The sequence below is a fragment of the Podarcis gaigeae genome (genome assembly GCF_964106915.1).
Source record: "Podarcis gaigeae genome assembly, chromosome: 12".
In the NCBI taxonomy this organism is placed as follows: domain Eukaryota; kingdom Metazoa; phylum Chordata; class Lepidosauria; order Squamata; family Lacertidae; genus Podarcis; species Podarcis gaigeae.
This window is the reverse complement of record NC_139688.1, coordinates 58,896,398-58,924,141: the sequence shown is the minus strand read 5'-3', so window position 1 is coordinate 58,924,141 and position 27,744 is coordinate 58,896,398. Positions and strand designations below refer to the sequence as shown.

At 43.0% G+C, this 27,744-nt stretch overlaps 2 protein-coding genes and 1 long non-coding RNA gene across 9 annotated transcripts; 2 read left to right on the top strand and 1 right to left on the bottom strand.

The window, feature by feature from the left end:
* Positions 1-318: 318 nt before the first annotated feature.
* On the top strand, positions 319-11,131 carry COA1 (cytochrome c oxidase assembly factor 1). 2 transcript variants are annotated; one of them, XM_083706437.1, is made up of 5 exons: positions 319-452; positions 2,107-2,210; positions 4,530-4,681; positions 5,876-5,952; positions 6,466-7,910. In XM_083706437.1, exons 2-5 carry the CDS (start codon positions 2,117-2,119, stop codon positions 6,560-6,562), a joined length of 420 nt encoding a protein of 139 aa, XP_083562563.1. In that variant the 5' UTR covers positions 319-452; positions 2,107-2,116; the 3' UTR covers positions 6,563-7,910. The 2 variants fall into 2 exon arrangements, with proteins under 2 accessions (XP_083562563.1, XP_083562562.1); XM_083706436.1 differs by lacking the exon at positions 319-452 and adding an exon at positions 1,765-1,915 and having other exon boundaries at positions 6,466-11,131.
* On the bottom strand, positions 8,198-27,744 carry STK17A (serine/threonine kinase 17a). Of its 6 annotated transcripts, none has more exons than XM_083706358.1 (10): positions 27,644-27,744; positions 26,809-26,980; positions 26,605-26,676; positions 26,248-26,400; positions 16,971-17,183; positions 14,497-14,641; positions 14,042-14,168; positions 13,422-13,470; positions 13,157-13,333; positions 8,198-11,238 (listed from the first exon to the last, which is right to left on the bottom strand). In XM_083706358.1, exons 5-10 carry the CDS (start codon positions 17,114-17,116, stop codon positions 10,914-10,916), a joined length of 969 nt encoding a protein of 322 aa, XP_083562484.1. In that variant the 5' UTR covers positions 17,117-17,183; positions 26,248-26,400; positions 26,605-26,676; positions 26,809-26,980; positions 27,644-27,744; the 3' UTR covers positions 8,198-10,913. The 6 variants fall into 6 exon arrangements, with proteins under 6 accessions (XP_083562484.1, XP_083562482.1, XP_083562483.1 ...); XM_083706356.1 differs by lacking the exon at positions 27,644-27,744 and adding an exon at positions 27,272-27,630; XM_083706357.1 differs by lacking the exon at positions 27,644-27,744 and having other exon boundaries at positions 26,809-26,992.
* Positions 14,649-16,085, top strand: LOC310828718. Its single transcript, XR_014557087.1, has 2 exons — positions 14,649-15,488; positions 15,863-16,085. It is a non-coding gene; the product is annotated as an uncharacterized lncRNA (long non-coding RNA).

The window sequence follows — 27,744 nt, the reverse complement described above, 5'->3', positions numbered from 1 at the left end:
GATAAGGCCTCGGTTCCTTATCACACAAAGCTACCATTATTTTCTCTGTGCTCTCCAATTGTTTCCTTCTTCTGTGCCTCTGTTCCCCTTCAAGAAAATGTTTTGCCGACTCCATCCTGCATGAGTCAATTATGAATGAATAAGATATAACTTTCTAAGACAAAAAATGACAAGATAGAGAAGGTAGACTGGAAGAGGGAATAAGCCAGAATAAAAAATGAGGCACAGATGTTTCAGAATATACACATGATCTTGACTACAGGATCCAGAAGCAGAGATGTTTTCTGGCTCCCAAAGTAGTAGTTAGGCCTTGTCATCTGCTCCTACTTCTTCTTCTACAGGAAACAGAGATATTACTGTTGCAGAGGAGCTGAAAAAGCCTGTTTTTTATTTCATATTAGCTGTTCTTGACTAAGAAGATCAAACAACCTGTAAAGGAGGAATGTAAAAAGGTAGGCACATCATCATGAAAGGCTTCTGTCCTTTTGAACACCCTGCCGCTTGCTGCACACAAAAGAAAGTTAAATTCTAGTTAGGGGTGCTTTTGTATCCTTCACCCCCCCCCAAGATATTCTGAAGGAGAAAGGATTGTTATGTTTATGTACTAGTGTTTCCTCTTATTCCACTCACGTAAGGTAGAACTCACCAGATGAAGAAACTTCTGACTTGAGGGACTTCTCTCCTGTAAACAGCTGTCCCCCTTCAACAGACCAGTGCATTTCTGTCACTGTTATTTGGAACATGGGACATGATCTATTGAGAATATTTGATGGGCAAGCCCCATCAAAGCTAATGAGTGTTGCAGTTAATTCCATCTCAGTGTGGTTTATGCAGACAAAGCTTCTGCTGTGGAGTGTCATGACTATTGCAGTCACATAGGTGTGGCTGATCCTGTGACTCTTTCCGATTTAATTGGGACTGTCCACATAGCCTCAGATGCAGAATGGTACTATGATTCATCTAGAGATGGTAGTTTATAAATCTGTTTCAATTATGCTGTGCTTATGGTGGTGTGTGTTTTTTTTCTTTTTCATAAATGATTACTTATAAACAGCATGCATTTACCCTGAAAGGTGGGGTTGGCAGAACCAGCGGCCCTCCAGGTGTTGCTGGACCACAACTCCCATCTCTGACCACTGGCCACATTGGCTGGGGTTGATGGGAGATGTAGTCTAACAGCACCTGGTGGGCCATAGGTCTCTGCTTGAAGGAGACCTAAATAAAGGACAGTGTGCCTTGTTCACTCTGCTACTTGGATTCCTGTGATTTATATGCATAAATCACTGAAAATATTTACAACTTTCATAGTTATCCAAGTCCTGCTTGTTTACATACTGCACAGAGGTGGATAAGAGCCTTTCATACAAATAACACAGTAAGCTGTTAAACAAAGGAACAGCTGTAACTTCCTGTACTCAGCTGTTTAATGGTATTCTCTGCTAGTCAGACTCATGCCCTTTTACTTTCACTGTGTATTTGTCATCTGTCTGCATGACAGAACAAAATGACAAATATGTGGTCCACATGAAAAGGGCAGGACAGAAGACTAAAAGGATGAGGGGAGAGACCATTGCAAAACCTTCCTGTTTTTCACTTCTGCCTTGTGTCTGTGCACACGCAAGTGAAAGCTGCTAAAGTGTGGCAACTGTGGACTTACTGGACACTTATCCCTCCCCACACCTTCTTAGCGAAATTCACTCATAAGGTTTACTTTCTTTACTTCAGGGTGACATTTCACTAGCCCCCCTAAAACCTGAATAATACTCCCCTGTGTTTTATTTTGCACTTATGGGAACCTGCAGAACAATATGCTGCTTTTCTGGCTGCTGGCCGCACCAAACGAGTTATTTTCTGCTTGGCAATTAGTGAAGCAGCAGCATCCCTAAAAGAAACAGATGAACATATTCAGGCTGAGGTGAGCAGCCCCTGCTCAATTCTCATCTATATATCATCTGAGTGAACCATGGGGCCCTCAAAAATGCTTGAATACTACATGCAGGGCTTTCATTCAGGCCTATTTTGCTGGAATATTGAAAGGGCTTTGGCAACATTCCCTTGTTTTGCTAATATACAATAAATCTATTTCTGATCCTTCTTTCCCCTTAGGGAACAAAACATGCCAGCATCCGTGAGAAAACTTCAGCAAATGGCTCTTTATCTGGCAGTTGTGTCTGGTGGAGGAAGTGCTCTTATGTATTACTACATACAAAGTAAGTTTCATCACAGTTAGCAAGTTAACCCTGATCCACATGTTCAGCAGAATGAGATGGAAGAGCATTGGGTTGGTAGAATGCAAGTTGCAAATCACATCTTTGAATTTCCAGCATGCTAAAAATTCTGTGAATAGAAAACCAGTAGTTACTAGAGAAGAACGTTCCTCCCTTCAGTGCTAGTTTTCTGCTTGCAAGGCAATTGTACATAAAGTAGTCTTCTGAAGTAGTATCCCTGTCTGTCATCTTCAGTACATCTAAAACAGGGGTAAGGGATCTGTGGCCTTCAGATGTTCTTGGACTCCAACTCCCATCAGGTCTAGCCAGCATGGCCAGTGGGCAGGGGTGTATGGGGTGGGAGTTGTGGTCCAACAATATCTGGAGGGCTGCAGCTTCCCTGCTATATATAATCATTAATAGGAAGGGGTGTGGCCATGTGGTGGAGTGCAAAGCAACCCAGATGCAATCCCCGTCACTTGCAGGAATGACAGGAAAAATTCCTTTCTGAAATCTTGGGAGAGCTTCTGCAAACCAGTGTAGACAACACTAAGTTTGTTGGACTAAGGTCTGATTTGGTATAAAATGGTTTCCTATGTTACTATTTAGAGACAGGGGTGGTAGTGGACATGATATGACTTGACCCCTTAAACTTTCAAGTCAATTTTATGCTCTGTATAAGGTAAAGGTAAAGGGACCCCTGACCATTAGGTCCAGTTGTGACCGACTCTGGAGTTGCAGCGCTCATCTCGCTCTACTGGCCGAGGGAGCCGGTGTACAGCTTCCGAATCATGTAACCAGCATGACTCAGTCGCTTCTGGCGAACCACAGCAGCGCACGGAAACACCATTTACCTTTCCACCGGAGTGGTACCTCTTTATCTACTTGCACTTTGATGTGCTTTTGAACTGCTAGGTTGGCAGGAGCAGGAACTGAGCAACGGGAGCTCACCCCGTCGCGGGGATTTGAACCGCTGACCTTCTGATCGGCAAGTCCTAGGCTCTGTGGTTTAAGCCACAGCGCCACCCGCGTCCCATGCTCTGTATGTAAAGGTAAAGGTACCCCTGCCCGTACGGGCCAGTCGTGTCCGACTCTAGGGTTGTGCTCCCATCTCACTTAAGAGGCCGGGGGCCAGCGCTGTCCGGAGACACTTCCGGGTCACGTGGCCTGGGTGACGAAGCTGCTCTGGTGAGCCAGCACCAGCGCAGCACACGGAAACACCGTTTACCTTCCCGCTATAAAGCGGTACCTATTAATCTACTTGCACTTAAGGGTGCTTTCGAACTGCTAGGTGGGCAGGAGCTGGGACTGAAAGACGGGAGCTCACCCCGCCGCGGGGATTCGAACCGCCGACCATGCGATCGGCAAGTCCTAGGTGCTGAGGTTTTACCCACAGCGCCACCCGCGTCCCACTGCTCTGTATACAGCAGTGCTAAAAACAAACAAAAGTCTACAACCATGCAACCTAAATTTTGTGCCCCAAATGTTGAGTTCAACTTGTAAAAATTTAGCAACTTTATGTAATTGCTCTTATTTTGCATATTCTGCAATGTTTACTATTTTGTATAATTTATTGAATTTTCCCATCACTGGGAGCAGCAGACAATCTTATGCAGTGTTAAAATGCTGCTCTTATCCTCTGGAAATATTATTCAACTACTGGCTTTCATTTGTGCTTCTGAAATTTCAACAGTCATTGCCCACACTCTTTCAAGGAAGCATTCACAGCTATAACCAGAAACTTGTACTAAAAAAAGAAAAGAAAGCAAACATTCTTGGGAAGCTTAATTTTGCACCAAATGCCACATTTTACACCTTTTCTTCAGTATCTTAGAAACTTTGACATTACACAGACCTGTCTGTAAAAAGTATTAGAAAAGACTAATGCACTTTGTGGCTGGGACTGCTATTGCCAGTGGGTGGAATATAGTCATGATTTGTACCAGTAGAATTATCTTCACCTGCACAAGAGGCTGGTTTTCTCAGACTCCCCAGTGGTTTTTGGATAACGCCGGCTGTTCCAGGCATAGCTCCCAGTATCAATGTTGCTTGTGTAGGCCATGTACATACGTTTTAAACAGGCCTTACACATTTGGAATGAGTAAGTATAACTGCAGTCATCTGTCGTCTTTGATTATATATTTTGAAATAACAAGGAAACCTTCAAATTTAGTTTATCTACAGATAACCGTAGAAAGGGCACAGTGCCATGGCCACATGTCAAGGCAATTAGACACCATTCTGTCTCTGATTAATATTTATCACTATTCCATTTCTGTTTAATATTAATACAATAACTTGTGTCTTTTCTCTTTGCTCCAGAGAATTTTGCCAGAACACAGTACTATCAGCAGGCTCTTGAGCAGCTTCATAAAGACTCCGCCGCCCTGGAGGCACTTGGTGCTCCTCCTCTTAAAGTACATTACATCAGGCTGACTGACAAGACCAATTGTGTTGACATGTCAAGAGCTCAGGTAATACCGGCTGAATTAAGACCTGATGTGAGAGAAGAGAAGCAATGGGGAGGAGTGCTCTACATTATAGCTTGACCACAGGATTTCTTAGAATATGTTTGAAGATGTTGTCTGCCGTGCCATCAGCTATCTCAGCATAAAATTATTATGCTGCAATGTTAATAGGCTAGGATTCCATATACCATTAAGACACTACTATTTCAATCTACACATTTTCTCATAACGTATCTGCTTTAAATCAGCCTTGTCTAATAAATAGTAACCACATCAACTTGGTGCAGATCTTATACACCAGCTTAACTTAAAAGTCTGGATTCATCAAACAATTTGCCCAGCAACAGAGAGCTGAATGTGCATATGATGAAGTAGTGCTTCAGTGCTGGGGACTAGTTTGTAGCTTAGTACCAGAATATATACTTTTCATGCAAAATGTCTCAGATTCAATCTCCAATATCATCTTCTTGTTGTTGAAGCAGGCTTTCTATTATTAGAATATATTCTGCAGGTCTTGGAGAGCTGTGCCATTTGACTTACATGGTATTGGGTTAGACAGGCCAATGGTCCGGCAAGGCATTTTGTATTATGCTAATATAGTCTCTGTTGGATGTGTCCGCAAATGGGAATGAGTTCCCTTAGACAGGCTCCCTAGTCACACACAAGAAAGCACAACTAGCAGCCTAGCAAGATAATAACCAAATTGAGTGCAGATTGTACTACACCGGGGGGCGGGGGGAGGATCAGTGGCCCTTCAGATATTTCCAGACTACAACTCCCATCATCAGTGGTTGTTGGCCATGTTGGCTGGGGATGATGGGAGTTGGGAGTCTTAACTTCTGGAAGGTCACAGGTCTCCCAAACTGTCCTAATGGAACAAGCAGAGCTTTCAACAGCTACTAAAAACCTAGATTGGATTTGCCCATTCTTCTGCAGTAAAGACTTAAGCTTATGTGTGACCTAATAAGGAATTATTTGTATGAATGTGCAAAGGATAAATGGCTTGTTGTACTTAGTTAAATGCCTGCATGGTTGTCATCCTGATATAATTTGGAACTTCAAGACAATGGATAATTTGAATTCTGTTCTGAGTTGTAAATTATTAAATATGAATTTTGCTTTGTTTGACTTACTTTTCTGTGTGTGGGGGAGGGATGTATTTAACAAAAAATCATAAGAATTTGACTTTTGCATTTACAGTTAAGAATACCAGTATCTGGAACAAAGTCAGCTGGTTATCTTCATGTCTGTTCAGAGAAGGACTTCACCCTTAACAGGTGTGTACTAGGGGATTATTAAGTGCATCAAGTATGGACTAAGTGCCATTTACAAAAAGTTACCTTTGGGAAACAGGTTGCAGTTCTGCCATAGATGCAGTTGCATTGCCAGTAGACTGATCTACATGCATAAATTAAGCCAAGGTGTCAGCTGAATTGCTATTAGGTGCTTCCACCAAGATCATTTCTTCTATCAGTTTGGAAGCAAATTCTGACTGGATAATATGGTAACGTTACAGTGTTTCAGCCTGGTGCTTCACAGGGCTGGGGCCAATGAAGCTTGTTCCTCCCTCTGCTTTTCAACATTGCAATGTATCACTATATCGCAATGTTTGACTGATGATACATCACGATGTTGAAAAGCTGTTATCGCCCAGCCCTAGTTCCTTAATGGTAGCATTTCCCAAGCCTTTTAATGTCATTGTGATGTTAAGAAAATACTATATAAGCAAACTTATTCTAAGTAAATACTAATTACTGGATTTCTTCCCCTATCTTTCTGTGGTTGGATAGCTGGCATCTGCAAGAAGTCACACTGCAGCTCCGTAATGGCCAAAGTGTTCCAGTCTTCCTATCGTCACAGAAGGATGCTTCTCAGCAGGAGATGTAAAAATCAAAAAGTTCAAGACTTCAGTGGGGCGGGGGGGGGGATGATTTGTGTTGTCACAAGTTTTAAATGCTAGTTGGGAGCCAAAAGGTTTGTTTGGACATCCACAAGGGTCTGCTCTTATGTAGAAGGATATTCTACCACGTAGGGCATACCCAAAGCTTTTAGCTTTCAACATGCTTTTGAAAAAAAGCTATCCTCAGCAAAAAATATTGGGTGGCTTCCTGTAGCCAGGATCCAACAGGTTTCTTCAACTTTATCAAGGTAGCATAGTAGGGGTTTTCCCTGTGCACAACCAGTTCTGGCCTTTTAGCTTCTGGTTACATAATAAAAGCCTTTTTAACATAGGACAGAATAAGACTCAGATCTGTTCTGGAAGCTGCTGTGCATTTAACAGATGAGTTATACACCTCTGGCTCTCCAGGTGTTGCTGAACATTCAATTCTCATCCCCCCTGGCCGTTAGGCCCTGCTTTCTGGGTTTGGAAGACCAAAAGCTCCCCACACTTGCTTTATAAGTAACATTAAGGACAGTATAGCACCATCCCATACAAATGGCCCCTGGTAGCAAAGCCTAACTCAAAAAAATAAGCTAGCTGATTTGTTGCCAGCATATTGCTACTTCAAGAGTGCATGCCACCTTAACCCTACACTAATTCATAAAGTACATGTCACTATCCCTTTAACGTTAAAAAAAAGCTGCCAACAAAAGATGCTGCCTTGGGGGGGGGGGGGAGTTTAAAAGTTTCACAAAGGTGAACTCATTTATTAACCACCTTAATATTTGAATATATTACAGAGTGTGAACAATTAAAGATGTCACATACATTTTCCAAATGACTAGATATTGCTCTCATTGTTAATGAGACTGATGTTGAAGGAATGGATGGCAAGTGGACATTTCACTGTCATTCATCTACTTCCATTAGTAGCACTTTTCAATTGTGTTATTCCTTGCATCATGAGCTGATTAAGCCCAATGGTCACAGAATAATTTCTAGCTACAAAGAGAAGGCAGTGCTTGTGTAGAGCAAATAAACTGATTCAGCTTTGTTGAATATTCAATATGCTAACAGAATTTAAAATAAAATGCTGAAGTCAGGGAAACAAGTTGAATTCTAGCCAGTTCAAGGAAAGAAATGCAGCTTTTATCTGAATTCCTACTGGTGTGTTGACAGAAGAAAAGCAATTACGACAAAGTAACCCTCTCCTGATATAGCACCACACTAAATGAAAACAGATTTCTCTATTGACTTGTGGCAGCAGTTGCAAACCTCAACCTGTTTCACAGTTGTTCTGGACTACTCTCAGACTTCAACTGAACTTCATGGAAAATAAAGGGCTGTCTCCTACCTGCACAGTGTTAACATTTGCTTTTTAGTAGACACTGGACACTGCTGAAACAAATGCTACAGTCAGCTATTAGAATGTGGCAATGGTTTTCGAAAGGCAATGAGGCCATTAATGCCCCAGTTACAATACTTGATGGCAAAGCTTTGGGATTCCAGCTACTTCGCTTTAGCACTTGTGAGGAACAGAAAACCACTTGAGCTAAGGGCTCCCTAAGACTTGTGGAGTTTATTACACTTTTTAAAAATGTAACGTTACAGTAGGTAAGTGCTAAAAAACATAATCAGAGAACAGGAAAAACCAGTTTATTACATTAAAGCAAATCGTTTCACATTTGCCAACCAATCTTGTGTGTTTAAAGGCACACAGTAAGCATACATCTGCCAGGAGTTTTCAGAAATATTTAAAGGCACAGCACTTCTTTACGTTACTATAACTTAAATTGGTCTGACTCATTTTGCTTTGGATCTCATTTCATCTTTCCCTTAGATAACTATAGAGTACTTAGAAGGAGTTGATCATAATCTAATTTAACTCTGCCATCCCAGGTATCTGATACCTAGAGGTGGTAATTTGCAATTGATCCAGCTAAACCCATGTGCTGCTTCTCAGGAACTCAGTAGTTCCTGTAAGAAAAGCACCATAGCTTATGAGAAAGGACAACCCATTTCAGAACATTATGAACTGCAGCTACAGGAACCAAAGCCCAGAATCCCTTTTTCTACATTTGGAGAATTTCCCCTTCCTACTTTATACAGGCACTTATTTACATTTTTCATAAGGTTAATTTTTGTACTGTAGCATTTCAGATTGACAGTATTACGCTTGTGGAATTAATTGGCATCCCTACGTATTAGCTACTTTTTCCAATACAGAGTTACTTAAATTTTGCTTATAACTTACATTAGACTTCCACATCATTATACAAACTTGCAACGATTTGTGAACTGCACAAAGCCCATCTTAAGGCACAGCAAGTTATATAACAGAGTACAGCAAAGTTTCCAAGCAGCCAACCAAGATCAAGCTGGCCTTGTTAGAAGTACATTTAAAAACTCAAATATTTTACCAAGTTTACTACTGTACAATGCAAACTGAAAGGTAATGGGACAGACACACACAGCACTTGAAAATTTGCCTTTTTAATGTGTGCTGAAAAAAATGAGTTGTGCTTATTTTCACCAGCTCCACTCCCTCCCTACCCGAGAGCCAGCCCATTTTGGAGGTTCTACTACTGGCTACAGCCTGCAGTTGTACCACCCACCATTTCAGTAGGCCCAGCAAAGCCCAGCAGAGGGACAGGTCTGCCACATCCAAATCCCGCCCAGCACAGTGGCTCAGGACTTTGGATTAGTCTAGAGCTACGTCTAATAGCAACTTAGAATTTGGGCATAACTATTTTGGTAGTTTGCTGCACTTGGTGAAAATCAGCTTGTCCAAACAAGTGGGATACTTATCAGTGGTCACTTGCACTGGGACAGCAACCCCAACCATGAATAGTTAAAACACAGGATATAGTACAAAAGCTTTACACATACCAACAGAAGAAGAAAAAAGAACTACTGCTTTCTGTTTTTTTCTGTAAGGGCATTTAACTTGCATGGCACAGACACCCCTCCCCGCATACCCATCACCCGAATAAACAGGACAACATTGCTTAGGGTGAAATTAGGCCACAACTTTACTGGCTACAGATGTAGAGGTTTAGCATATGCATGGGGTATAACCACTGAACTACCAGCACGCCTGCTGGGGTATACCTGTTATGGGTCAACCCTAGGCAAAGAAGTCCTATGACACACATCAAGTAGAAATCCCCTGCAGGGCTGCCGCCTTGAGGATGCTATGGGCCTAGCCCCAGCCTGGGCTTCTGGAGAGATACGACTCCTACCAGATCCCTTTTAAGGGGACACCCCTGAATACTGGACGAGCAGGCAGAGGCTACACCCTCCTCTCCACCAAAGACGAAGGCTTACCCAATGCCTAAACCACCACTCAAGCCAAACTTGGCTGGTTGCAAAACCCCCTACATCTGCAACCAGGACCTAAGGCCCTCAATGATATTTTGAGAGCATTTGAGACATCGATTACCCATGCCTGACAGGTGCACACCATCATGCCTGAAAAGCACATCCTTGTCATGGGTGATGTCTGGGTGCCAAATCACCCTTCCGCCAGTCTCCTCAATTCTGTGCACCACTGCAGAGTTCACCACCTTCCTTGCCTTGGTAATCTTAGCGAGTTCCAGAATATGCCACCACTGACGTGCCTTTAGCAACTCAGACCAGCATATGGCCATTTTATGGTATAATTCATTTAGAGCCTTGAGGTTATCCACAATGGCCAAAATCAGGTCTATGCGCCTTTTCATGGGCCCAGGTCATTTTTGCCCAGCTGGATGACTAACAGATCTAGACAACAAGCTTTGATTCTAGAGGACAGGAAAGGCATAAGTTGTTCCCAACACATACTCCTGTGGCCCAGCCACATAATCTGGACACTGGATGTTAAGCCAAGTCGGCAGCCCAGGAAGATGAAAAAGCAAGCACACATGCCCAACTCTGTGGCTGCATATCCAAATTCTTTTTGGTGCCATAGCAAGGAGGTCGAAAACTGGCCCAGGTGAAGTACCCCAGAGGTGGACCAGCTAGCCAAGCAGCCTGCCACGACTGGCCAATTTTGGGAAGGCTGCGATCTGCTTCCCCCGCCAGTGCAATGACTCAATTTTCATCGTGCCAGCTGGAGAAAACCCCTCGAGACACAGTCCGCTGCCAGATCATGGTGGGGTGGTGGGTGTCATCCTGCAATGCTGCCTGACCAATTAAGGTAAGCATACACATACCACTTCCACAAAAATTAAGATGTTTGGCACAATTTTCTCATTGACTTTTGAATCCTACTTTATCAAGAAATGTATTTGCATATAAATGTACATTTGGCAATACATAAATTGGTCTCCCAAGTTGATGTTTCAAGGTCTCAAAAGAGCAGAAACAAGTTGCAATTCAGTAAATAAATTCTCCAGGTATTTCTTGCAGCAATGGTTCTTCAAATTTAAAGCGCTTGGAAATGGTCTTCTGTTCAACAATTTTATCTTTTTCCGATTGCCTACACTGGCCCAGTGTATATGAAGCTACTACAATCAGCTCTTCTGACACTAATGACTCTTCTGTTTTTTCTCCATCTGTAGAATTTTCAGAAGTAAAAGCTTCTTCATTTACAATAACAGTGTTTGCTTCCTCTGTGTTCTTTATCCAGTATATAGTATCAGGAACATCCATTTGTGCTAGCCAAGAATGTACCAAACATTCATCTGCTGTTGCCCGTTCCCTAGAGAGAAAAGAGGGAACAGTTGCTCAAAAAGACTGGCCAAAAGGATGAAATGCTAAAAATCCAGTTCAGAACACATTAGCCATTATGTCAACAGTTTCCTCCCACTAGAGATTCATCATTAAACTGATCTGTGTTTAACATGCATTCAGATGCAAATTTGGCACTTCCATCTTGTCAAAGCCATGTTTAACCTTTTTCATAATATGCAGCGAAAAAGATGTTGCATTAATTACTTGCTTATAGTATGTTTTGTACAGAGGGCAGGCTCAGGTCCACCTCATACCATATAGTTAGTTAGGCAGCTGGCTGCTCAAAATTGACTCTATCAGGCAGAGAAGGGTATTTGTGCAGCAACTTGTCAATTGGACTAGCCAAACTGCTGCAAGTCTTCCACATAAATCTTTTACAGAAGTGTGATGACAAACCACATAGCAGCAACCAAGCTACGTGGTGAGCAACGGTAGACAACTGCATCTAGATACAATTTTGTTGCCTCCATCTGACAACTGTTTTTTGTGGCTCACATTTTAGATCACTAGAGAGCAAGTGGATCTTGAGAGCCCCTTCTCAAATTTCAGAATATTTCTACTTCAATGTAAAGATTTTGGATTTTCCTAATGTTAAGCTACAGTCCACAAGTGGGTTTTAAAAGCTGAAATGGATTTTCAGTAGTGTTCACTTTGGAATGGTCACATGAAGTCACAAGTAGTACTGTATATGAATCTGTAGAAATGTACAATCTTCAAGAATTCTAAATATTTTGAACGTTCCTCTCCAAAGAGTTCAGCTACTTTACCAATATCATAGCAGTTATATCCTTTGAGCAAGTTTTCGAGTTTAGGCTTCAAAACTACTGAAGAATAGCTAAATTCACTTCTGATGCAAAAATCAGAGACAACTTCCTGAAATACATTGTAACTGCAATTAGCCAGCAACCTATAGAACATGTTTAGAACAGTAGTCTGTGGAAAAGCCGGAGTGGCTTTTCAAAGCCAAGCATGTGAAGACGTGGGGCCTCCAACTTGCTTGTAAATTCAAGGGTTTCCTAATTATTCAAATAGCTAGCAGGTCAGCAGTAAATGGATGTTTTTCACTTGCTATGCTGCATTAGCTCCCGCAGTAGAAGAAATACTGCTACATTACCAGTGGCGTAGCGTGGGGGGTGCAGGGGAGGCCGGCCGCACCGGGCGCAACATCTGGGGGTTAGGGTTGGGGGCGCAAATCCACGGGTTAGGGGGTGCAAATCCACGGGTTAGGGGGTGCAAATTACTTGCCTTGCCCCGGGTGCTGACAACCCACGCTACGCCACTGTACATTACTAGAAGAACTAATGGAGTAATGTGTAATTAAATTTGGTTTGTTTCGGGGGGGCATTTTAAAAGGTGGGAAAACTTCTTTAATTCAAAGACATTGATTACTTCAATGTTTAAAATTCATAGAATACCTCTATAAATTTATGGAAGCATACTTTTATGAAAAACTCAGACCTTATAGTACATTAAAAAGTGAGAAATTGTCAAATGATAGAGATCTGTCCTGTATTAGGAACAATGTGGCCCATGGTACTGCGGGTAATCTGCAAAAAAATTAATCAACGTCAACGGCCTGGTTTGAATGTTAATGCTGCCACCTTCATAGACCATGGTTTATTAATATTAGGATCCTGGTTTAATACCGTAGTTAGTTAGCTGCCATTAAACCAGAGTTCCCCATTTCAGAATTCAAGATTTAAAAATAAGCCAAGACCACCATGCACAAGCCAGCATCTTATGGAAGGAGCCCACGGGACTAATGCACACACCTGGCTTCCATAACCATGGTTTCATAAACCAGCAGTGTTTCAACTGAACTGAATTTTATTTGTGCCTTGTATGGTTTAAAGCAATGAAGCAAAAAACTTTTAAATATAACTTACTCAGGCTTTTTAACCAGAAGAGATTTGATGAAATCCACAGCAAATTCAGATATAAGGTCAAAATCCTCAGAGTAATTAACATTCATCTGAGATATATTTAAGAATGTTTCCTGTTTATCGTTTCCCAAGAAAGGTGATACTCCTGTGAGCATAACATATGCTAGCACTCCAATGCTCCTAAAATTAAAAAACACACACACATAAGCTTCTTAAGAGGAAAACTTGCAGTTTACAAAACAACTATTCAATAAAGAGCTCTCCTTACCACATATCTGTTGCAGTGCTGATTGGATCATAACTCAGAATTTCTGGAGCTATTGTAGGGGGGAAAATAGAGCTGGTTGCTATGCATTCTACTAAAAATGTGAACAATTTAAGATATAGATGCCAGTAGTATAGAATCATCAACCTACGTCTGTAGCTTTTACCAATGAAGGTATCAGAAGCTTGAGAACTAATAAAGGTAGCTTGCACTAATTCTGCATACCGTATTTTTCGCCCTATAGGACACACTTTTTCCCCTCCAAAAATGAAGGGGAAATGTGTGTGCGTCCTATGGGGCGAATGCAGGCTTTCACTGAAGGCTTAAGGAGAGCTTCCCCTGCCCCAGCCCCGCACCTGGGGGGGGGAATAATTTTTTTCCCCTTTATCCCCCCCCCAAATCTAGGTGCGTCCTATGGGCCGATGCGTCCTATAGGGCGAAAAATACGGTATGTTTCTTAAAGTGTGTTCTTGGATATTCTGAATCACTGGCACAACTCAATTACCAGGTCTTTGAAGAGAACATGCAGTTTTGAAACTATGACTGATACTTTTAATCCAAATATTTGGATTACCCCATTACTGCTTGCCCATTATCACATTAGTTACTTGCTAAGAACTTACCCACATACTCAGGTGTTCCCATAATTTCTCTTAGTTCTTCACTATTCTTCATTACTCTGGAGAGGCCAAAGTCAACTATTCTGACATCTCCCAGTGGTGATTCACTGGTTAGCAGAATATTCTGGGGCTGAAAATAAATGAATAAAGGTAGTATTAGCAGAATCTATTAAGAAATCCACAGCAGTCCTAATGGCTTAAAATTTGCTACAGCACCAAGATAATAGGTAAGCCTGTGTCTGCTCTTTGAACTGCAGTAGGCTTTGCTGCTTGCTGCCTTTTAATTCTCTGCCCAAATTTAGATTTGAGCAGCTGACACGATGTAAACTGATAGCTGGGTGACCACCTACCTGTCTAAAATGGTCCATAGGGTGGGGCGGGTTCTGGAAATGGTCCCCCACTCTGAACTACAAATTTGGTTCTTCATATTGCCTCCATACTTCTAAACCATATCTTACCTTCAAGTCAAGGTGAACTACATTATTTCGATGCAAAAATGAAACACCTTCTAAAATTTGCCTCATGAGACGCTTAACCTCTTTTTCCTTGAAGGCATCATCTCTTTCAGCTACACACTGGTCAAATATTTCTCCTCCAGCAGCACTGAGGAAAAACAGATATATTTAAACTTTTCTAGAGAAGAGAAATAATACCCAACAATTCACTCCAATAGCCTTATTGCTCACAGAGTATGCGAAATGTGTATGCTTGCCTTAAATAGGTCAAACTGGTAAATAAACAGCTTTTCAGTATTCTGGTAACCTACCTAGCCATTCAGTGACCTAGTCCAAATGAATTGCTAAGCAAAACCATGACTAAGCATGAAAGAGCAAGTGTACTGGTACTCAAGATGAAAAATAATGGGTGCTTTGCTCCTTCCCTACTCTTTCTGCTGCTGTGCTAACCCAAAGTTAATCCATGGCTTGGCTCAGTTAGTGTTATGATATTGAGAAAAGTCATCTGAATATAGACAGAATCAAAAAAATTATTCCACAGCATCAGGACTAGCTTCTCTTTTACTGATCCAGTCCCAAAACTGTGAGCACCCCAAAAAAATGTCTAGGCACTATTATTATTTTTTTGCTGCCCGCTACCAGACCTGGGGCTGGAGAGTCCCATGGACTGCAAGAAGATCAAACCTATCCATTCTTAAGGAAATCAACCCTGAGTGCTCAGTGGAAGGACAGATCCTGAAGCTGAGGCTCCAGTACTTTGGTCACCTCATGAGAAGAGAAGACTCCCTGGAAAAGACCCTGATGTTGGGAAAAATGGAGGGCACAAGGAGAAGGGGACGACAGAAGACAAGATGGTTGGACAGTGTTCTCGAAGATACAAACATGAATTTGACCAAACTGCAGGAGGCAGTGGAAGACAGGAGTGCCTGGCGTGCTCTGGTCCATGGGGTCACAAAGAGTTGGATACGACTAAACAACAACACAACGGGACGCAGGTGGCGCTGTGGGTTAAAGCCTCAGCGCCTAGGACTTGCCGATCGAAAGGTCGGCGGTTCGAATCCCTGCGGCGGGGTGCGCTCCCGCTGCTCGGTCCCAGCGCCTGCCAACCTAGCAGTTCGAAAGCACCTCCGGGTGCAAGTAGATAAATAGGGACCGCTTACCAGCGGGAAGGTAAACGGCGTTTCCGTGTGCGGCTCTGGCTCGCCAGAGCAGCGATGTCACGCTGGCCACGTGACCCGGAAGTGTCTTCAGACAGCGCTGGCCCCTGGCCTCTTAAGTGAGATGGGCGCACAACCCCAGAGTCTGTCAAGACTGGCCCGTACGGGCAGGGGTACCTTTACCTTTTAAACAACAACACCAGACCAAGCAGCCCTGCAGGAACCCCCCCCCCATATTTTGCTACCGTGCTGCCCTGCCAAATACCCGATTCACCCAGCAGCACAGCACACAGCTAATTTTGAATGTTGGTTGATATATCACAATGTTGAAAACCAGGTATATTGCTCAGCCCTAGTTGGGATGTACAAATACTGCAGCCAGTCATTTATTTATCCAGCAATTACGATTACTAAAAATTAATGATTAAAAAGAAATTGGATGTTTTTATTCATGTGTAACTGTCTTATTGTCCATTTTGCTATGTATTTTACTGCTGTTAACATTCTTGAGAACCATTTCATAGACAGGCAGGATGTAATTAAAGAACAAACAAAACAATGCAGAGCACTGTGATATTAGTCTCCAAATTCTCAGGGACTTATGGTTCCTGTACTAAAAAACTGCACCAAACAGAGACAAGCATTGCTTTCCTAGTTCAGTCATATATCTAAGCATGAAAACAGGAACTTTCTACAATTCATAGTAGTTATGCTTCAATGAGTCAATATGTTCCAGGAACATTAGGGATCTGCTGGTTAATGACGAATCTTTTTGAAGCCTATAATTATTCTCTTAGAATAAAACATCCTTAAAGACATATTTGCTAATAGTACTGCTGTAAACCTCATACCTCTAGAACCCCAAGAACACTTTACTTGGGGAGATATCTTCAAACACTAGTTAGGCGCCTCATCAGACTGAGGACCCACTAACTTCTCCTTTCAACTTCCTTCAAGGTTTCAGCTCTGAGGTTGCAGTCCTACAGAGAGTAAACTCCCACTGAAGTCAATGGGCTATCAACCAGTATCAACCAATCCTTTCCAGGCCATGGTCTGGTTTCCAGTGTTTAGAACCTTAAAGCTATGTACTCCATTTTGCTGAAATCCTGGCAAAGTCTGTATCATTGGTAGCATTAAGTTGCTATGGATGAAACGTTAAGACAATACACACACACACCTGGTTATGCACCATTTTGAAAAACTAACAAGAGCTCCAAAAATGGGGCAAAAATTTGGCATTGCTTTTGAATAAAATACGTTAATGATAAATCCTGTCATTTTACAAACCCACCACATGATTATAATGAAATTAATACTTACTATTCCAAAACCAAAATAATTTCTGTTGGTGTTTCATATACTTCATGCAAGTTAATAACCCAACGATTTCGTTGTGCCAGTTCCAGAACTGCAATCTCATGAATTATCTCCATCCGGCAATCTTGGCCCTTTCTTCTTTTCCTCATGAATTTGGCTGCAAATTCTTTTTCAGTTTCTTTCTTTACACACTTTTTTACTACTGCAAATTTCCCCCTAGAAGAAATAAAAGTTAAGTTGGATGCAAATTTCAACTACACACAGGGCCCACATTATTCCGCTGATAAGCCGCTTAACAGCTGATCGCTGGAAGCCGCTTGACAGCTGTAGCGCTAATCCGCTAAGCTGTCAATGGGCTTGCTTCGCAAGACGAAAAAACCGCTAGACGAAGAGAATCGCGGAATGGATTCTTTTCGTCTAGCGAGGCACCACTGTATATCCTATAGTAATCAATAAATTGATTTGTCTGATCTTGTTCACAAAAATGGCTGTCGCTGATCAACAAAGAACGCATAAAAAATAAGGAAGTAAGGAAGTCAGATTTTCAGATAAGTGAATCTGCAGAGTGTTAGAAACTCAGGTAGATAAGCTAGGCACCACATGAAGCTTGAAAACTAGGTTCTGGGCGCAATAACAGAATGTCTGGGAGCCCTCTCTCTCTTTTTTTTTTTTTTATAACAAGATTACAAAGCAGAAAATGAATTAACTCCAGCTAAAATCTTACGTTCACTTTACATATAGTCCAGTCCTCACCTGAAGACTGAAAAAAACAAAGCTTCCCCTGCCTGCCCACTTAGTATTCATACAGTATGTGGGTCCCTTCTCCAGTCTTCAGAGAGTGGGTAGAAGTGGGGAGGCAGATAAACGTCCTCCTTTCCTTCCACTCTGCATACAAACTCTGGATTCTCCCTAACCCCCACCCCTTTCCTTCATATTACATATATCTTTCTGGCACAACAACTAACACGTAGTATAGGCCTACAGAACTGACAGCAGACACACACATCTTGAGTATCCAGTTTAGTTTGCACAAGACTTCAGTGTCCCTGAATGCCCCCACTCCTTAAGTTTGTTTAGATTTTAAGCACCACTGTTGAGAGTCTGAGGTAGATAACACCTTAAAGTGCACTACTTAAAACTGTCGTAAACTAACCTGCTAGTTTATATGAAATTAAAAGAACATCATACATTAAACAAGGCAACTAAAACTTAACCAAAACATTGGGTTTTTAAAAAAGAAAAGCAGAGAGAGATGGGGAGAGAAGGGGGAGCAAGTGATGGAGGGAGGGAGCCCAGCAGCAAAGCTGAATGGGGCACCCAAATCTCCCTCCATGAGGAAAAGAAGGGGGGGGGATGCGTGCATTGCCACTGCCTGAGTCCAAACCAGAGGCACATTCCCGGTTAAAGGCAACATACACACAGCCAGGCCATCACATGGCCTCCCTGAGGTGGAGCCACGGTTGGGCTTCAGGGTTTGTGTCCTGGTGGCTCAGACTTGCACTGACCTCTCCCCACCCTCAAACTCCCATCCCGTTCGCTTCTCCTTTCCCACTCTGGCAACTGGCTCAAAGGGCGGGGCAGTGTCAGGAAGCCAACCTGCAATGGCGCCTGGCACCTGTGAGGTACCAGAGCACAGCTCCAACTGAGAAAAAGCCTTGGATGTGGATATGGATACTATTAAGACTTCTCAGATTTATAGTCCACAAAAACTGAAAAAATGTCAACCTATTAACTCTCCGTAGTCTGAAATACCAAATTTGTCCGCATGAGCTGATAAGCAGAACAAGTACTGATCCATTTAAATTTGTAACTTTCATTAAAAATCCTTATGCTTTTAATATGTATACTAAATTTAAGATTCATGTTTTATTAATTAGTCTTTAAAAGCATCATTCATCAAAACTGCCTTGCTTTAAAAAAAATCCCCTGCACACACACAGACTTGGACATACAAGCTCCACTAAAATTAATGGTAATTAGTTTCAAGTAAATGTGGCTAAGTGCAGGGCGTGAGAATTTACTTTAAGAGGCAAACTAAGGGGAACCAGGAAGTTGGAGCACTACAGGAATACAAATGTATTTCCCCCAGGAAAAGGAAGGTTTCTTGATTGAGTATGGGCTATGAAACATGTATTTTAATTGGGAAAGAAAATTCTGGGTAAAGTTAAATGGTTTCATTAGCTAAATCTGATGTCTGCAGTATGGCATTGGCTAAAAATCTGAATGGTTTCAGAGTTGAATTAAAAAGAGCTCAATGTCATTTCTTGAGACTACCAACCTCAAAGGCATGGTTTAAGTTGGCATGCCTCCTGGCTTGAAGAAAAGAAACAAAGGCCCTACTGATCACAAGTCAAGCTCAATAAGCAAAATACTTTTACGTCATATGTTTACCCACTCTGGTTGTCATGGATCCACTAGTGAACATCTAAGAATGTGACATCAAATAATAGTTTCTTAAAGTAAACTACAATATCATGTCACTATTGTGGGTGCTATACGTATTAATAGTAACTTCAGGAAAGAAACTAATTGTTTTGAAAGTGAGAAAGAGGATTTGCAAGTAACGGAATTGCATTTGATTTACAGAATTCCACACTATTTATATAGGGATATTCAAAGTCTTCCCATACATTCTGGATTGGGGGGGGGGGGGGCATTGTAAAAGTCATACTCTTCTGCCAGCAGTTCCTTTTTCAATGAAAGGTTTCATTACTTGTGTTGTTTTACTGGGCAATTCTAAGCATGTTTACTCAAAAGCAAGTCCTAAACAATTCAATGGAACATACTCCCTAGGAAGCAAGACTACAGACTTAAGAGGCTGCAATTAGATGAATGAGATGTAGGACAGAAGTGAATTCTCTAGTTAGGTTCAATATACATAACAAAGAATACATTCCCTTAATTCTCTTTCCTATCTCAAACATTGTATTTATGAAACAAAAACCACATTTTTGCATTTTAATATGAAAATATTGAACGTATAGTCAATTAATAACATTTATTAAAGTTATCATACTTCATTGTATTTTAAATCTTACAGCTTTTTTATATTCTGTGAAGCTTATTGTAAGTTGCATGCAATTTGGCCATACAGTAAGCTCGGGTTACGATCCAAGGATCACACCTAAAGCCAACATCTTATATAGCCAATGATGGGTGGAATTGCCAAAGTCATTTTACCTGGAACCCCATGCCCTTTCTGCCTGTTAAAAAAAGTTAGTGTTTTGCCAATTGCATGAAGCAATACACACATTTTAAATGTGTTTAAGTTGCGGGCTTAATGCAATTTGTAAATAATGAGCATATGAAGCTATCTTATACCAAGTCAGACTATCGACCCAACTCAGTTCTGTCTACAGTGCAAGTTCCACAAATCGTTACAAGGTTCACTAGGATATATATGAACTTCCTAAGTTGGCTCAAAGGCTCCTGACCAAAAATTCAGGTATACTGATATTTGATCCCTTTTGGGACACAGAAAGTAAAATGGCAAGTGTGGAGTGCACATCATTTTAAGCTGCAATGCTACTTTTAAAAAAATCACCAAGTTCACCTTGCTCAATATTTAAGCATCATACTATTTGCATGTGTCATCTCTATTGCTCTAGCAACTAAACTACTGCTATTTTATATTACATTGTAAATTAGGGAAAGAGGCTGGTATCCCTAATGTAGATGCCAGCTACTACCAACATAGATTTAAGCAGATGCAAATGGAATTTATGACAGATTTAGAAAACTAAAACAATTATCTTAATAGTTGAAGAAGACTCCAAGTAATTGTATTTTGGGTTGAATTACAGGTTTATCTATTTGTGATCACTCTGGGAGAATCTGCATATATTTCTGTACAGCACTAAAGCCTGGCTTTTCTACTATTTCCCTTGAATAAGTACAGGAATTTATACAAGAAAAAAACATGGGTGGAGGGAAAAGCAGATTTTGGCAAGGTATGCAAACATGAAAATACACAATAACCCTCAATATTTTCCACTCTTTCCCCTATAGTCAACCAATGTATTAAATGCTACCCAGAAAATAAGTGATGAGACCCATAGCTTGTCCATCTTCTAAGGAAGTGAAGGGAAAGCTATGGATTTACATACCATGAGTATTAGGATGGGTCAGAAGGGTACCCAATCTAATACAAAGTAGATTTTCAGTCACTTTCAGAAATGGTTGGAATACTATGGACAGTGGCATTTAGTTTTCTATACACTTTAAGAAATTAAAGCCATCCAGACCTAAGCCTGATGTTCTCTAGCAAATCCAGTTACTATAGATCAGGTCTCCCCAGTCTGGTGCCCTCCAGATGTTTTGGGCTACTCCCACATCTGGAAGGTATCAGGTTAGGAACATAGGAAGTGTCTTCTACAAGTCAGCCCAATTTCGCTCATAATCATGGGCATATCCAGGATTTATTTTAGGGAGGGGCAGGCTTTATGTTGGGGGTGGAGTTATCTGTAGCAAAATTGGTCAGTTAAGTATTTTTATTTATTTACTTGATTTAAGGAGGGCAGCTGCCCCCCCCCCAGCTATGCCCAAGGCTCATGTGTACGAGCATGCTACTCTCCACCACATGGCAAGGATGCAATCTTTTATGAACCTCAAGTGAGACTTCATTTATAATAGGTGTTGTTATGCTTTACTGAGCTTCACAAACCAAAACACACACACATCCTTATGTGTGGCAAAGTACACAGAACCTCTACTGGGTCAGACTGTTGGTTCATATAGCTCGATACTGTCAACACAAACTGGCAGCAGCTATCCAGGTTGTTTACAAGGAGTCTTTTCCAGACCAATCAGGGACATGCCAGGGATTGAACCTAGGTCCTTCTGCATGCAAAGCAGATGGTCAATCACTGAATTATGGCCCTTCCAGATTGTGGAAGGCTGCCCTTCATCATCCCTTCCCCATTATTGTCCAAAGTGATTTCTCAATCAATTATTTACTGTATTTTTTGCTCTATAAGACACACTTTTCCCCTCCTAAAAAGTAAGGGGAGACGTGTGTGCATCTTATGGAGCGAGTGCAGGCGGGAAGCTCTGCTCAGCACTCCCTTTAAAGCCCCCAAGAGCTGCACCCCGCTCGCTCTTTAAAGGGAGCGCAGCTCTTGGTGGAGCCTTAGCTGCGTGCAGGCTCTCCCTGGGCAGTGGGGAGAGGCTGCGAGCGGCTATCCCATAAGCCAGGACAGCCAGCGGGATCGCTGCGCTGCGATCACACTGGCTGTCCTGGCTTCTTGCTTAGCTGCCGCACAGCCTCTTCCAGGCAGGGGGAGCCTTCATCCCACTGCCCGGGAGAGGCTGCACAGGCTATCCCATAAGAAAGATCCCTCTTGCTGTCCTGGCTTCTGAGATTCAAGATTTTTCTTGTTTTTCTCTTCCAAAAACTAGGTGCGTCTTATGGAGCGGAAAATACAGTATATAGAAATCTATCACATAATTTTTTAGTTTGATACCGTTATCCTGCTGGCAAAATAGAATGCAAACCTCAGAGAACTGTGAACAATGTAATTTCATGGAAACAGAATTTCATGTAAAAATGCACTTTTATGCTATTTAGGTTCAGAGACTGTGTTTACTTCTGATCTCTTCATTGTGGACAATTGCCAATAAAAGACTTGATGACCCCTAAGCAGGGACTCAGCTACCACACAAAGTCACAGAAATTATTTATTTATCTTCCACCTGCAAGTTTTCATAAATTTCTATCAGTGCTTTAATACAAAAATACCCGAGTATAATCCTCAGGCCTTTTTTCAATAGCAGCCACTAGAACTTTTGTGGGCTTTGCTATCACCAGCTTATTTTGTCTGCAAGGAGAAAAGTCACAACAGTCAGCTGAACATCATGGATTAAATAATAATAGGAGGGTGGTTAACATTTTGTGCAAATCTCTGTAAGAAGAGCAAAATACCAATAAATGAACCAATATTTCAGTACAGCCATCTACCCATGGATATGTTATCCAACTATAATTACAACAAGGTGCGTCGGATGTTCGGCTCCCGAAAAACATTTGCAAACTGGAACACTTACTTTCAAGTTTGCAGCGTTCGGGAGCGGATTTGTTCGACAACTAAACCGTTTAAGAACCAAGGTACCATTGTATTCTGGGGCGGGGTGGGGGTAGAGAGAACCACACAATTGGGACTGGAAGCTTTAACTCAGTAGGCCATTGTTACGATACAATCAAAGTTAAGCATTTTAGAAGCATTTTAATAGAAGTTTAAATTTCACCTGGCTTGCACCTGACCATTTAAAATTGGCTATCACCAATAAATCAACTGCCCAGATATCTGCAATACAAAATTGTATTGCAGCAATGCACCAGAAAAAAAGCAGATATAGTACTTTATTTTTTGACCAATACAGTCAAACCTCATCCCCCGAATGCCTCCATTTTGGAACGTTTCGTCTCCTGAACACCAAAAACCCAGAAATAAATGTTCCAGTTTTCGAATGTTTTTCAGAAGCCGAACGACCAACACAGCCTCTGCTTGTGTGCAGGAAGCTCCTGCAACCAATTGGAAGCCGCACCACAGCTGTCAAACATTTTGGAAGCAGAACAGAGGTTTGACTGTATTATTGAATTTCCTTTATTGCTTTTGAAATATTTTCAGGTTTTGCTAAGTTAGATTAGCTTCAACCAGAGCCAGGGCCTTTTCAACTCTGGCTCCAGCCTGGTGGAACGCTCTGCCTCATGAGACCAGGGCCCTGCAGGATCTGATTTCTTTCCGCAGGGCCTGTAAGACAGAGTTGTTCCACCTGGCCTTTGGCTTGGAACCAATTTGATTCCCTCCCTCCCTCTCTTTTTTCTTTTCCTTCTCCTCCTGCAATGAGGCTACATTTTAATATTTTAATGTTTCAATATTTTTATGTTGTATTTTAATTTTGATTTTAAGTTGTAATCATTCAACTTGTTTTTATTATTGCTTGTAAGCCGCTCTGAGCCCGGCCTTGGCTGGGGAGGGCGGGGTATAAATAAAAATTATTATTATTATTATTATTATTATTACAAGGAAACTGCATATACAACATACATGCATTTTTAGATTAAAAAAACACACACCAAAGACTACAAGATCAGTACTGTGCCTGTACTGTAGTATGAAAACTGTATACCTTCATACTGGATAGACTCACAACTCACGTACTTTAAACAAGGGTGAAGTATAAAACCTTCACTCATCAGTTACCTTGAATTTTTCAAGGTTAAGTATACATCAACCAGTGGTGTATCCTTAAAGCAGGCATGTCCAAAGTCCGTTTTGGGGGTCTAATCTTTGGTTGCGGGGGGCCTGAACTTTGGTTGGCCCTTACACGTTATGTTCACTTCATCAAATCTGGCCCTCTTTGGAAAAAGTTTGGGCAATCTCACACCTCTGATCCCTACAAAATAAAGTACACTTCCAATAGTGCACAAAATACACACTTTTGCTCATAGAAGTAGACTGCCAACAACTCCTATGTGCACCATTAAACCTGGAAACAACACTGCCCCAAAAGGGTGAAAACCTGCTTTTGTAGGGCAGAGGGGTGAGTACGGGGGAAGAGCACAATGTCTCCGTGGGCATACAAAGCCAAGATACCTGATTCCACACATATAGGATCAAATATATTTTGCCAGGTCACAAATGGGTGGGGGTGAGGCGAGGGAGAGACACAGGCTAAAGGGGAATTTGTGGGAACAGTTCTCTCCCACCATCCCCACAAACAATGAGAAACAAAGTCTTTCTTTTACACCTTGGAATCACTCAGGCAAGGATGAGGAGGAGAGTAGCAGGAGAGCCACCAGATCTTATTTGTTTGTTGCATTTATACCCCACCTTTTTCTCCGAAGAGTTCAATGTGGAGCAGCATGGCTCCCCCCTCAATTCCCACAACCCTGTAAGGTGGGTTAGGGCTGAGAGGCAGGGACGCCCCCCGCCCCCCCCTTTACGGCAAAGGGAAGGGGAATTGTTCATCTCATGAAACTTATACGTCTCAAAACGTTTACAAAAAAGTAAAACGAGAAGTCGGGGACGGGGGGACCAGAGACGAATTTAAAAAAAAAAAAACATGCGAAATTTAAAATACTAATGCAGGTTAAGACTGCCTCCGCTTCCCAGGCACCTGGCAAGGGTCGTCTCGGCAGGGGCGTTTTCAGCCGCCGCCGAAAGGAGCGCAGCCAGCTCCGAAGTGGAGGCGCCGAGGTCTTGCAAACGCGGAGTAAGAGGTGGCGCCACTTCCCTCCTCGCCCGCGCCCCACTGCGCCCCCCTGCCTCTCTTCTCTCGCAGCTGCCCCTCCGCCCTGCCGCCGCCCCGCTTCTCCCGCCACGGGCTCCGAGATCCTAGGCTCGCAAGAAACAGGGCGCCGTCCCCACGTGCGGCTCGGCGCTGCCGACACGGGCTGGCAGCAGCTCCCCCCCCCCCCGCTCACCTGCCGAGCTCGCGGCCGGGGCTGAGGCCGTATCGCTCCAGGAAGGGCTCGGTGAGGATGCGCGTCCGGATCTCCGTCAAGAGGCCCCCGCGCCGCGGCTGAGGGGGCGCCCGGCTGCCCCGGGAGCGGCGCGGCGGAGGCTTCTCCTCGGGACTCATGGCGAGAGAGAGAGGTCCGAACGGGGAAGAAGGCGGGCGGGCAGGCGGCGTCCTCCTCCTCAGCCCCTCACCGCTCTCTGAGGGATGGGAGGCAGGCGGCGCTGCCCGGCTTCTGCCGCTCGCTCTTGCCTGAGGTGACTCGAAGCAGCGGCGAGGAGGCGGACTGCGCCTGCGCGGGGGAGGGACGGAGGGGAGGGGTCTCCACCGCCGTCGCAAGCGCCCTTTGGGCAGACGGCTTAAGAGTGGCGGGTGGAAGCCACGCCCTCCACGCCAAACCCCGCCCCGCCCGCCCAACCAACCGCGCCTTATCGGAGGGTAAAGGTCGAAAGGCCCCGAGGCAAACGAGGAAGGGTTCCGGGCTGGGCGGCTGGGCAGCGCCACCTGCAGGCTTGGCGCTGCGCGAGCCTCAACGGACACGCGGGGAGGATATAGCCGCCTCATTCCAGTAATCTATTTATTTCCCGCCTTGTCCCCTGACAGGGTCTCAAGGCGGCATACAGAAAAAAATATGAACATAGGAAAAGACAATTGAACATTAATACGTAGAACTAAAACACACACACTAGATAGATAGATAGATAGATAGAGAAATGGATAAATAGATCTATTAAAAACTCAGATAATTACAGTATCACAAAAGCCCCCTCATTAAAAGCAGTCAGTTCCCAAGGGGCTGTTGGAACAAGGAAGTCTTTACCTGCCAGAGGAATGAAAACAGGGAGGGAGCCAGCCTGGCTTCTCAAGGCCGGGAGGAGTTCCAAAGGTGCCTGGCAGCAGCCACCACCAAGAAGGCCCTTCTGGTCCCCATCAAGCCAGCCTGTGAGGGTGACACCACATCAACATCTTGGCTCTGCAGCCATCCATGCAGAAAGAAAAGGCGTCATTTGGCTTGTGCAACACCCCCCCCCCCGAAATTTGGAGAGGTACTAACAGCCAAGAACTGGGAAGGAGGAAAAGCAACAAACCTAAAACAGAAGAGAAAATTTAATAAAGGTGTGCAGAGCATGATAGGCATTTAGTGGAACCCTGGCTGGAACCCAGAAGAGGAGCTCACTCCATTGACTTGACAAAAAATTTTTTATGGTATGTCTGTATGATCTTGTCTGCAACTGCAAATAACTGCAACCTGAAAGACAAAACAAAAAAGCAGCCCACAAGACTTCTATTCATGAAGAACTGGTGTTAGTGCTATTTTCAATTAGGGCCAGAAAAACCTATAGACAAGTCTCCAACCAACAATGCTGCTGTATATACTGACCTGAGCTCCTTGGACTCAAGGATGGCTAATCTGTGTCCTGGGTGCTGCATGTGTTGATGGCCTGTGTCTGGAGGTCAGGCTTGGCTGTGGCAAGGCCTCCAGTTGCTTCTTCCTGCTCCTCAGCTTGAGAATCAGCTCCTTTGCTTTGGAGGACCTTGGTGGGAACTCCTGCCTGAGGTTGATGGAAGTCAATAATACAGCAAGACCATGATTTACGCAAGGGTTATTTTCTGTGGATCACACCAAAGCCAAAATTGTGTCTAGTCAAAACCCATTGGGCTCAATGGTAAGTGGGGTTGCCAAAGTCATTCCTCCTGGAACCCCACCCCTTTAAATTTTATTTTTATTTTTGGCCAATCACATAAAGCCGAATGCACATAAGTTAAATGTGCGCAAGTTGTGCTCTTACTTACTGTATGTAAATGTGAATAGCGTAGCAGCTACCCAACCTCAACATACATACCCATGTTTACTGAGAGCTAAGTGTCAGTTGTGCACAAGGTTGTAGCCGTAATGTTTTTAGTTTACTGGGGACATGTATGAAATTCTAAGCAGCCAATACTGGTTAGAGTGCAGCAACAGGACACAACAGTAAGGTTACCAGAATTTTTTTCAAAGAATCCGGGGTCACTTTTTTCCTGCTGAAACGAGAAAAAAAGTTATGAAAAAATATTTATTTTTTTAAAAAAAGAAATAATGTCTTCTCTTCTGTGGTCTCCTCTGTCGCGTGGCCTTCCTCTGGGCCATGGCCTGTTGGAGCGTTAGCCACCATGGAGTAGGCTTGGGTCGGGCCTGGGCTTGGCCACATGTCCTTGCCCTCCTGGTGCTCTCCTACCTCTCCTCCTCAGCGGCGGTGGTGGTGCAGCAGGGGCGGGGCTCCCCTCTTTTTTCTCCTTCCTCTTTCTCTCTCTTCCTTCTCTTTCTCCTCTCCTCCTT